Here is a 12123-nt window from a genome sequence, read left to right as displayed (position 1 = left end):
TATATTTAGACATACTAGAGATCGAGACGAACACACTAGCGTTTTATTCGACTGTGGAGAAGCAGACGCCTATAAGAATTTACGACTGTTGTGGGCTTTCTTCACGACTTTTAATGAAATTCAGAGTAGTTGGTAATACACACTAAAAACGTGAGCAGTTTCGGTTAAATACACTTACAGAATGAGATGAGATGAGACACATCTAGGTACTTCTAAAATTAGTTCGTTTAATTTCGAATGGAAATATTAGGTACCATTATTAGAAGGTCAAGAATTCTCATTAAAAACACTTAACTCCTGCTTCTGGACAGTAAAATTCCTATCGTAGCGTACTTATATTTCATGAAAAACATTAGGATTTCATTCAATATAGTTCAGAGGAATAAGGTACGCGCCCTTTCTCAGTCATGAGTCACCACGCTTAAAAGGTCGTCAGCAAAGAATATGCCTCTGTGTTGCAACTTGATGCAAATGAACTTGAGTTTAATGTCAATTTAATTATCAAGTTTTTGATGTCAATTTATTTTAAAACTTGTTTTTATTTTCTTGCGAGGGTACAGACATTATTTTTAAATAAACATGCTCTACCTTACACACGATCATTAATCATGCCTATCTAATTCAATTACACTTATTCAAATACAACTACAACTAACCAAAATATGATTTATCTGCACAAGCAGATAAATCATATTTTGGTTAGTTTCAAGATTATAAGAGTATAAATCTTCTTTCTTAGGTTGATCACTATCTTTAGTATTTTGACCTCTAACCTACAAGGTAATGCGCCCATTAATAATATATGAGAAGCTCATAAATTGGATGATAGTACATGTGAATACAAAACATCTAGGTATCGTACGTATGCTCATTAGTGGTTTCTTCGTCGGAGCAAATCTAGGATAGATTTTTTCCGTCACACCTGCTGGCGTTAGGTTGCGAGCTTATGAAGGACACGCAATGTGTCGAGGCAGGCCTGTTCATCTCCGCGAGTTTGCATCGAAAACAAAACACGCGCGACTACCCCTCCTGAGGTACCTAATCGACAGGACAATCACGAGCGAGTATTGACGCACGCACGTATTCTTCACCCATTTGCATTGTAAAGACAATAAACAATTTGTAAAAACGATGGTGTAATTAATACTCTGCAGTATTTTTAATTGCCTGAATAATATTAGAAACACAAAATATAATTCAATCTTATTCATGTATTTCCTCCGCCATTTTCCGCAGTTTGGCACCTCATGTCACACATTTTACCGAAGTCAGCCCTATGTCTTCGGCGCAGTACCGATCACTGACGTTTGTCAACAAAATGGTGCTCGACTCTTGAGACAAGCTAAATTACACCATATTGTTAACGACATTGAGCATATTTTTTTTTAAATACCTTCGCGAAGAAAATCTTCTGTACGAAGTACTTATTATTATTCTGTGGTCGAGGTATCTACACTGACTCTACAAGACACGATATTCTCACGTAGGTCTAGGTAGGTATAGGTAGTCTCTTATTGAGATAGAAAGAAAGAAACCACGAACACCACATTACCACCTAAGATTTTAACTGGGGCTCTCACTGTACCTAATGCCAAACAACTTGAAGGGTTGTGAAAGTTTACATCCTAGGTATTAAAAAAAACTAACTAACTAATAAGCAGGCTAGCAGCAGCAGTTAATTAATTGATTGTTATACCTACCTATTATTTTTTTTAATCTTTGTTTTATAAATGAAATGTAAACAATCTATACTTATAATAAATCTGTAGAGACATGGACCTATAAAAAAAGGCGGACGGAACTCGCGCTACAACAAAACTGTGACGCAAAATTTTGGCATCTGTCTATTGTGTGAGTGAATTTAGGGATGCCATGTTAGCCAAAACATTTTACCCATTTATTTTAAGAAAAACATAGATCGGCAGATGTTACTTGGAAATGTAGACAGAATTTGAAAAGGTTGAAAGGTGAATGCGTTGAGGCAGGCGCGAAATTTTCAATGTTCAAATTTTCTTAGATTGTTTGCAACTCAGTGTCAGGGTATGTACCTACATAATGTTGATCAAAAATGATTCACGGAGTTACAAATTACGAATCTTGTGTACATTATAATCATTATCTTATGCATCATCAATATAATTATTATTATCTCTGATAGATTTTAACATACAACCTGACACTGACTTGCAATCAATGTAAGAAAATTCAAATCTGCCTATGAAAATATATCCCATTAAAACAAAAATTAAAAAAAAGTCCTAAAATTATTATTAATTTCCCATATTTCGGGTAATTTTCCCACGTAAATAACTGAGAACACTGGTCTTTGACGTATTATTTTTTCGAGTGAATGACGTTTGATTTCAATTAATTTCAATATTTTAATCTCGGAAAATAAGTGATTGGATTATTATTTTACCTGTGAAATGTGATTCCTTAATTTTTGTTTGTTCGAACAGAACGGTTTTTACACAATTTCATCACACAAGACCATGTCGTATTCGTGTTGTTTTTTCGCCGCCCAAATGTGTCAACTGTGTGAAGTTTGCACTCGAAGTGGTGCGTCAGGGTGTGAATGTGTGCGTGCCGGCCTGTGCGTACAGGCAAGCTGGTGTATCCTAATGTCACAGTATTTTGTTGATGAGAATCCGTCCGACTTTTTTTATAGGTCCATGATCAGGGGGTGATTAGTGATCGATACTGATGCCAAAAATGCAATCAGTAAAATTTTTGTCTGTCTGTCTGTCTGTCTGTATGTTCCTTATAGAAACAAAAACTACTCGACGGATTTTAACGAAACTTGGTACAATTATTCTTCATACTTCTGGGCAGGTTATAGGATACTTAGGAATTCCCACGGGAACGGGCATTAGCGGGAAAATCCTTTTGTATGAAAAATCTAAACCGCTTAAGTTAGACGCTTGAAATTTGGCATGCAGGTACCTTAGTAAACTTGAAGCTTAGTTATAACAGGATATTGCAAAATTCCTACGGGAACGGGAATTAGCGAGAAAAAACATTTGTATGAATAAATCTAAGCCACGTAAGATAGACGCTTGAAATTTGGCATGCAGGTACATTAGTAAATTTAAAGCTTAGTTACAACAGGATATTGCAAAATTCTCACGGGAACGGGAGTTAGCGGGAAAAAACATTTGTATGAAAAAATCTAAACCGCGTAAGTTAGACGCTTAAAATTTGGCATGCAGGTACCTTAGTAAACTTAAAGCTTAGTTACAACAGGATATTGAAAAATTCCCACGGGAACTGGAATTAGCGGGAAATTCCTTTTGTATGACTGACTCACTGACATACCCACGCACAGACTAAACGGCTAAACGTAGGCACTTGAAATTTATAAGGGACGTAGCAGGAATTACCGGGAAAATCCTTTTGTATGAAAAATCTAAACCGCTTAAGTTAGACGCTTGAAATTTGGCATGCAGGTCCCTTAGTAAACTTTAAGCTTAGTTACAACAGGATATTGCGAAATTCCAACGGGAACGGGAGTTAGCGGGAAAAAACATTTGTATGAAAAAATCTAAACCGCGTAAGATAGATGAAGGGGGTAAAACGGGATCCACGCGTACGAAGTCGCGGGCGGCCGCTAGTTAGAGAATAAAGTTCTTTAAACCTGCGGCCACAATTCAACACGACCAACCGGCTTCAGGGGGAAATTGGTGTCCCCTTTTATATTCACAGACGATGGCGCTCGGGCCCCCTTATACAAACGACTGGCATCAAGGGAATAAACATAGATTAATAATAGCTAACACATTTACAAATATAACTAGGCTACTATCACGCGGCTGACAAACCTTACGCAGTGACAAGGCTTTTGTGTTAAACCTTGAGCGTAGTTAATTGAGTTTTAATTTTACCACCATCTAGGGAGAATTTCAATGATAATTAATACGTAGCGTACATTTTGTTTGTACTTACTTACTATTTATCTATACTTATAATAAATCTGTAGAGAGGTCAATTCTGTACATGAAATATATTTTCAAAATAACTATCAGGGGGTGATTAGTGATCGAAACTGATGCCAAAAATGCAATCAGTAAAATTTTTGTCTGTCTGTCTGTCTGTATGTTCCTTATAGAAACAAAAACTACTCGACGGATTTTAACGAAACTTGGTACAATTATTCTTCATACTCCTGGGCAGGTTATAGGATACTTAGGAATTCCCACGGGAACGGGCATTAGCGGGAAAATCCTTTTGTATGAAAAATCTAAACCGCTTAAGTTAGACGCTTGAAATTTGGCAAGCAGGTACCTTAGTAAACTTAAAGCTTAGTTATAACAGGATATTGCAAAATTCCTACGGGAACGGGAATTAGCGAGAAAAAACATTTGTATGAAAAAATCTAAGCCACGTAACATAGACGCTTAAAATTTGGCATGCAGGTACCTTAGTAAACTTAAAGCTTAGTTACAACAGGATATTGCAAAATTCCCACGGGAACTGGAATTAGCGGGAAATTCCTTTTGTATGACTGACTCACTGACATACCCACGCACAGCCTAAACGGCTAAACGTAAGCACTTGAAATTTATAAGGGACGTAGCTTAGGTACCGTAGAGGTGCACTAAGAAAAGAACTCCCGAAATTCCCACAGGAACAGGAATTACCGGGAAAATCCTTTTGTATGAAAAATCTAAACCGCTTAAGTTAGACGCTTGAAATTTGTCATGAAGGTCTCTTAGTAAACTTAAAGCTTAGTTACAACAGGATATTGCGAAATTCCTACGGGAACGGGAGTTAGCGGGAAAAAACATTTGTATGAAAAAATCTAAACCGCGTACGATAGATGAAGGGGGTAAAATGGGATCCACGCGTACGAAGTCGCGGGCGGCCGCTAGTATTTTAATAAAGCTATAAAATTCCAACATGGCAAGCAAGTACTATGTACGAGTATATACGAGTATAGACCATAGCTCTAATTAGTTATGTATGATGTTTCAGTGGCAGCGCATACGAGGGCCAATGGCAGAACGGCAAGCGACATGGACTGGGCGTGGAGACCCGCGACCGGTGGCTGTACCGCGGCGAGTGGACGCAGGGCTACAAGGGCCGCTACGGCGTGCGCCAGAGCACCACCAGCAACGCCAAGTACGAGGGCACCTGGGCCAACGGACTTCAAGACGGATACGGCTCTGAAACTTACGCTGATGGCGGTCAGTATAATTATCTAACTTTTTCCATTGCCAACTCACGAAATCCCGACGAAAATACATATTACGTTTACACGACCCTGGCATTCTTACTCTGAATCACTACGGGAGAATGCGTTTTACTTTTAATCAAACAATTAGATTAAAACTGATGCTCTATAAGATCACACATTTTACCCCTTTCAACGCATTGTAGGTACTTGCCATGGGAGTAAAATATACCTTCACTGGTACATTATCCACCTACTAATGTTTCACTTTCAACGCTCACAAGACTACGTTGTTGCCACGTATTGACCCAGATTGAAGTTGCGTGAACTAGGAAAAACCCCCATTTGGCTTATGCAATGTTTACCACTAGAATATAATTTATGTGCAAACAGCAGACACGTTCTCACGACCAACACTAAATACCATAGAGTTAAATACAAAACAACTCGAGACGCACATTGAATGCTATAGCAATTTTCAAGAGATTAGAATAAATCGAATGTTATTGTGCTCGAACAGCAAGACAAAGCTATTTTGCTGTTGTAATTTAGGCGATTTCGCTATCGTGCCAACTGACAATGTGTCCAGAGACGATCACGATTTATTCAACCTTGGAATCGAATAAAAATCAGAGCTCTCTTATTAAACTCCGTAACTCTACATTGCCTTTTACGAACACTGCGACAAAACGTCACGCAATAATTTATTCTGAGCACAATATTACATTGAGTCATAATCTTAAACAACACTGTGATTCGTCATTCTCAGTAATATCGTGAATGCACTGATATTTTCACGAAAACATTCCTAATATCGCTTACGTAGGCGAGCCGTATTTAGTTTAGCAGACATAAAACAGCTACCTATACGGATAGTTCATTCATTGCGTGTTCCCAACACGGTAGTCAGCAGCCTCGTCAAATATTCACCAGCACCAGTGGCTATTAAGTTGCCTTAGCGTCATCACACCCACTGCTCATTATGTCTCGTCACTAATTGCGCATAGTGAGAGCTCAGGGCGTGTGCGCTGCGCTTGTTAGATAAATTACATAGATATTTATTTATGGAACAAATATAATTCTAAGCGAGTCTGATGTATTGCAATAACCATTTTTCGATGATTTAGTATATGAATGGTTGAAAGCCGTAGTATTGCGGCCGCGGCACCGGCACTATCGTGGTGTCCGAGCACTGCGGCCCTCGGTAGTTAAATATAGCGACGCAGGCACGCCCGCCGCACCGCCTCGACACACAATCATCTCGGCTACTCACTCATTCTGTACTACAAAAGATAATATGTTTCTACTACCATAACACTCACCCACTAACACAAACATTTTTTTACTCAATAGACCTAACACGTTAAATAACACTCATAAATACAAAGACCTTTTAACTTAATTGACACCTGAAACAGAGCATACCATAATCATATGGGTGAGAAGGAAGAAAACTTGTCTGAATACGCTCATGAGATATGTAGTTGAACTCTGTCAATTTTGAAAACTTCTTACCACTAATAATTTACAGTCATAATCTAGCTGTTAGAGTTTGTAAAGGAGTTCAAACCACGAAGTAAGGTTTTCCAAAAAACGAATTCAATTAAGTGAATAAAGCTCTAGAAAAGCTTCAATTACTACTAAAACTATTTAATTGGTTAAAGTGCTCTACTATATTGGCTTTTAGTTTGATTAGGAAATTACGGGCTAGTTTTAATGGCAATACAATGTAAATGCAGATGATTCCGCGTTATAGGCTTGGAAAGGTACATACGTAAAACTTCAATCGAGGTATTTCCACGCCTTTAGTTATTTATAGTAGCATGGCGTGTCAGTTAAACTAAAACGAATCGTGTAAAGTAACAGAGAGCAACAATAAAGATACCCACTCAGGAAAATTCCAAATCACCTATTTTATTAAATAAAAACATAACAATCCTTTGAATCCTTCTGTCGCAGTCGGGTAAAATCGATCTAATAACCAAAGCAGTACGCTTTGGTTCTGTAAGATGTTGATAACATCATAATAAGACTATACGAAAATACTGTGCGCAAAATATTTTTCATACGTCGTGTCATTACATGAAAAGCTTGAAAACACTGCTCTACATTATTGTTTCTGTTATATTTTTTTCCTTTGAAAAGTTGTGTCTGACTGTACAAAGTCACGCTGCCGTTAGACTAATTATCTGAACAGCCATAATGCCTTCTACAGTACTTATTATTATTCTGTGCTTCTACTGAGATTTTTCAGTCGGACTGATGCGAAAGCTTAACGAGTCCTCTGATGCACATAATTACATTTCGTTCCGGACCATCAAATTGATTGAAAGCATGCGATATCCTAACCCAATTGATAATATTACCAGGATTATGGGTGATTTTTAAATTTAGCCAACTTGGGAATTTAACATCTCAATGCTCCTGGAGCATCAAGGAACTTTCAGGATAAAAGTGAAAATGCTTATAGTGTATAATCGTGTTTTCCAGGAACATACCAAGGACAATGGATGCGCGGCCTGCGGCACGGGTACGGTGTGCGAACGTCGGCGCCCTTCGGCCTGGCCTCGCACTACCGAGGAGGCGCGCGAGGGCACCGAGGCTCGCAGTCCTCGCTGGCGGACGCGGCGGGGACGCCGGACCCTTCCGAACGACGCACGACGCGCATGGACGACGCGCGCGGAGGCTTCGTGCTTACGGCCAGCTCCGAGGAACCGGGCCGCCGTGGTTCGCTGGCAGAAAAACCTAAAAAGGGACTGCTATCTGTAAGTCTGGGCTTTTCACTTTTTGAGACTAATTTGGTTAAGTTTGACGATGTAATAATGAACTGTGGACACTGTGGTTTGCGAACCAGACTATATGCAGTCGAAACTAGTAATATAGTTCATCACCTAGATGTGTGATAAGCTTAAACCGAAATTATTGTATTTTCTTGTTAACTGGCAATTTCATGTTCGATGTATCGTCATAAATACAAGTCTAGAGAGCTAAACTACTAATTGGACATGACTATAAAATCATAGCAAGCATAACTGATACGATTATATTTTACAAATTTATTGTATGTTTTCGTGTCAGAGGCCTATATCTTTACTCAGCGGAACAATTTTAGACACCATAGTCGCTGTTTCGTGTTTATTTTTAATATACGACTCAGCTCTACTTATCAATTACCTATCGAATTTCTGTAAGTCACGCCAGTTGATAGGGGATTTGTGTTAATGTCTGCCTATCACTAACAGTCACTCTATAAGAGACTAATTTAAGAAACTAAAATAATACTCGTACATTGACAGTAACACCACATCAGGATGTGATGAACCAAACACCAAAAACACCAGGGTGTTCAGAATCACCTAGCAAAAAAATGACGCCATTTAAGTATCAATCTAGTCGACAGACTGTGGTACAATGTAAGTTGCTTTACTTACATAGAGAATTAGTTTCAATCAATAATGCCTACAATTGAAGCGAAATGGCAAAATCAATAATAGGTAGGTATATAATTAGCTATAACAACGACGACAGTCTAAAACTCGCTGAGCGCTATGTTGATTGATAGTTTCAATTGCCCTTCTTGACTAGTAAGAGATTACAAAAAATCATTATTATATTATTAAACAATATCGAATCATGTATGCTTCCAGAAATTACGTAAGCAGCGTAGTGCAGGAGAGTTGGACAAGCGCGGCACGGGGTCGGTGCGGTCGGGCGGCTCGGGGGGCTCGGCCTCCTCCTGGGTGTCGTCGGTGGAGAGCTCCCACTCCGCCATGACCCATGCCTCGCTGCAGACTAACTCTAATGCAAGCTTCGTTGTTGAGGTCAGCTCATAAAGTATTTTGCACGGATTAAAGAATAGTAACTTTTGACGGAAAAACGCTTACAGCCGCTGCCTATGCTGGTTAACTTTCTAAACTGAATATAATATAGGTACCTACATGTATTTTTGCGATTTTTTCGTATAACTCTGAAGGCCACTTGAGACCGATAAAAAATGTGATTAGTGGAATGAGAGTGGTAGAGTTAAGAGAAAATCGGAGCTTATTAAACGAAATAATTGAATTTAGAAAATTCGCGAAAAGGAGAGCCCAATTTTAGTAATAAAATAAGGGTTCGATTTGTAAAATGGAACTCTAAATACAAAAAACAATAATCTTTACATAACCGGAGTAAAATTTAAGATATCAATGTAAAAACAACACGGGTGGGTAGGTACTTAGATAACATCGCCTCACCTAACCTAGGTCCTAAAGCTGATCAATCAAAAGTCACAAATAAATTTAGCTTTGTGACTCCTTTTTACTAAAAGCAATGCGTTATTATTTACAGGATGAACACTTAGATGCGAGTGTAACAGAGACATACATGGGTGAATGGAAAAATGACAAGCGGACTGGATTCGGTGTTAGTGAACGCAGCGACGGGCTTCGGTACGAAGGCGAATGGTTCGCAAACAGAAAATATGGTTATGGTGTTACTACTTTCCGCGATGGCACAAGAGAAGAGGGCAAATACAAAAATAACGTACTCATAACGAGTCAGAAAAGGAAACACATGTTCCTTATGCGCTCCGCCAAATTCCGCGAACGAGTCGACTCGGCCGTCAACGCGGCGCAGCGTGCCTCAAAGATCGCCTTACAGAAAGCTGATATAGCCATATCAAGGTTAGTATTATTATAAATACATTTTCCGTTACAATATTAAACTGTAGCCATATAATGTTTTACTGTATACTTTGTAGCGCTAAATAACCATGGATAGTAGCGCCATGCCTGTATCATTTATTTGTATGATTATATTATAGTAGCGTTTAACGCAACGCGGAAAAAAAGAAATGGACAAAACAAATTGTTAAAATTAAAAGTATTGTAAAAGTATTGACATACCGTCGTGTAACATACCTACGCAGCTATCTACTACTAACCGTTAAAGGTCTTGAGAGTGTGATGACAATATAACATTAATTTCTTTGTCAACAGAACCTCCACTGCCCGAGGTAAAGCGGAACAAGCCGATGAAGCGGCAGACCAAGCAAAAGAAGACTGTGATCTTGCGCAAACTACTGCAAAACAGTTCGCTCCAGATTTCAAACACCCTGGCTTTGATCGAATAGGATTAAGAGACAGATACAGACAAAAGCATTACGATGCACAAGTCACGACACCCGTATCACAAGAATCTGAAAAGATCTTGGACTCAAAGAGCATTCCAAACCATATCCCTCCGATGCATTCACAGCTCCCTAATGCTAATAAAATGCCCAATGCGATGCCTTCAAGACGACCTTCTACGCAATACCCCAATACACAATATCCTAAGCCCGCTTTATCTACAGATCCAAGACTCGCGAACAGTACTAACTACAGTGCAGACAACAGGGTACTTGGACCTACTTATGATCAATATTATTCACCCAATCAAGATAACTGGTCATCACCAAATACACAACCACAAATGTTAGATAGTCAAAAACAATACTTACAAAATGAACCAAGTAATGTCTATGGATCTATTCCTCAAAGTGGCCAACAACAACAGCAACAGCTTCCTGCATCTTATCGTTTAAACAGGCAAGACGCGTTGCAGCATCAACAAAGTATGGACCAAAGCAGCCAGCAATATATAAACCAAGGTCGACGACTTTCATCAACGGTACGACAAAATCAAAATCAAAGACAACCTCAAGAGTGGAGTACCGCTCAAAATCTCCCAAGGCGGCAAAGCGTGCTCGCACAACCGAACCACGATACTCAAGAACATGTCTTCGTGGATGGGGGTACAGCTGCTTACGGAAGAAACGAATTCCGAAGCGGCACTGTATATTCCGAGGGACCACTGGATAGAACACAAATGCCAACGGACCAAGCTTATCGGCAAACAATGGATCAAGGGTATCGGCAGCCACTAGATCAACAAGGATATGCTCGACCAGCACCAGATCAGCAAATGTACCGCCAAGCTCCTCCAGATCAACAGGGGTATCGACAGCAAGGGCCTACAGAGCAAGACATTGTCAATGGAAACAGGCCGTCTGGCCCACGGCCATCTATCGATTACTTTGATCACTATAAAAGACCACCAAGTAGAGACTCGAGTGTGGACCGCTTTGGTAGGCGCTCACGGCAGCCGTCTGTGGAAGCCACGGCACCTAGCGGAGGGTCACGTGCGGGCTCAGTGGCCCCGCAGCCGCAGCCGGCACCCGCGTCGCGCCCTGCTTCTCGTGCAGCGACTCCAGCAGGCAACGGTCATTTGACTTCCGGCCGTGGTTCCATTTCTCGAGCCGGCTCGCGAGAACCACAACCTTTCGAAGATTCTCTCCTACGAAAGCGAACGCTTGGGCAAGAAATATCACCATCACCATATCAGCCGAAGCGCACTGAAAGCTTATTCGTGGCGCAAAATCCTGCCCCACCTCCAATTTCAAAGCCAAGCGGTGGAGGCGGCGGAGGCGGAGGCGGAGGTGGAAGAAAGGTAAGTTGTCTGTTCTTTATGATGAATTTAGTAAATCAAGGTTTTTCTCAAATTTAAATGACAATCATGATTTTACCAGGATAAGATTAACGCTTTCTTCTGCTTATTTCTGAAATGCAAGTTTTCTTGTTACGTACCTAATTCACTCCACATTATTAAAATTGAATGCGCAAGCATTTTATTAATTCTGTACTAGGTACCTACTTGCCAACTGTAATAATGATAGATGTTTAAAAAAGTTAAACACAAAATCGAGCAAAACAGTCAAAGCACTTGTCAGCATTGTGAGTTTGGGTATAAAGAAAAGGTTATATTATTCATAGAAAATACCTATATTTCGTCTACATATCGGTCATGAAGTATTTATATTGCGAACCCTATCATAATTAAAGGCGTTTGCATTATTCACTACATTACTTTCTTTTTATATTAATGTAACAAATGTTCTTTGATAATTTAAGAGCACTGTGCAGGAGTCGTAA

The 12123-nt window shown here is 39.6% G+C and overlaps 2 protein-coding genes across 2 annotated transcripts in view; both read left to right on the top strand.

Annotated features, from left to right (window-relative positions):
• Window positions 1–9589, top strand: part of LOC135087793 (uncharacterized) — a 25609-nt gene extending 16020 nt beyond the window's left edge. Inside the window, exons 2-5 of the mRNA XM_063982584.1 lie at window positions 4972–5183; window positions 7661–7935; window positions 8818–8991; window positions 9500–9589. Coding sequence (XP_063838654.1) covers window positions 4972–5183; window positions 7661–7935; window positions 8818–8944 — 614 coding nt within the window. The 3' untranslated portion in view covers window positions 8945–8991; window positions 9500–9589. The remainder of the gene's footprint in view (window positions 1–4971; window positions 5184–7660; window positions 7936–8817; window positions 8992–9499) is intronic.
• Window positions 9536–12123, top strand: LOC135088155 (myb-like protein AA). The gene is made up of 3 exons (XM_063983041.1): window positions 9536–9834; window positions 10150–11641; window positions 12103–12123. Exons 1-3 carry the CDS (start codon window positions 9536–9538, stop codon window positions 12121–12123), a joined length of 1812 nt encoding a protein of 603 aa, XP_063839111.1.

The sequence above is a fragment of the Ostrinia nubilalis genome, chromosome 3 (assembly GCF_963855985.1).
Source record: "Ostrinia nubilalis chromosome 3, ilOstNubi1.1, whole genome shotgun sequence".
Classification (NCBI taxonomy): Eukaryota; Metazoa; Arthropoda; class Insecta; order Lepidoptera; family Crambidae; genus Ostrinia; species Ostrinia nubilalis.
The sequence above is the reverse complement of the archived record's forward strand: the minus strand, read 5'-3'. Positions and strand labels throughout refer to the sequence as shown.

Coding starts and splice junctions, on each gene's coding strand:
- LOC135088155 (XM_063983041.1), top strand. CDS start 9,536: ATGGGTGAATGGAAAAATGACAAGCGGACTGGATTCGGTGTTAGTGAA. Junction 9,835..10,149: donor GCTGATATAGCCATATCAAG/GTTAGTATTATT, acceptor CTTTGTCAACAG/AACCTCCACTGCCCGAGGTA. Junction 11,642..12,102: donor GAGGCGGAGGTGGAAGAAAG/GTAAGTTGTCTG, acceptor TGATAATTTAAG/AGCACTGTGCAGGAGTCGTA.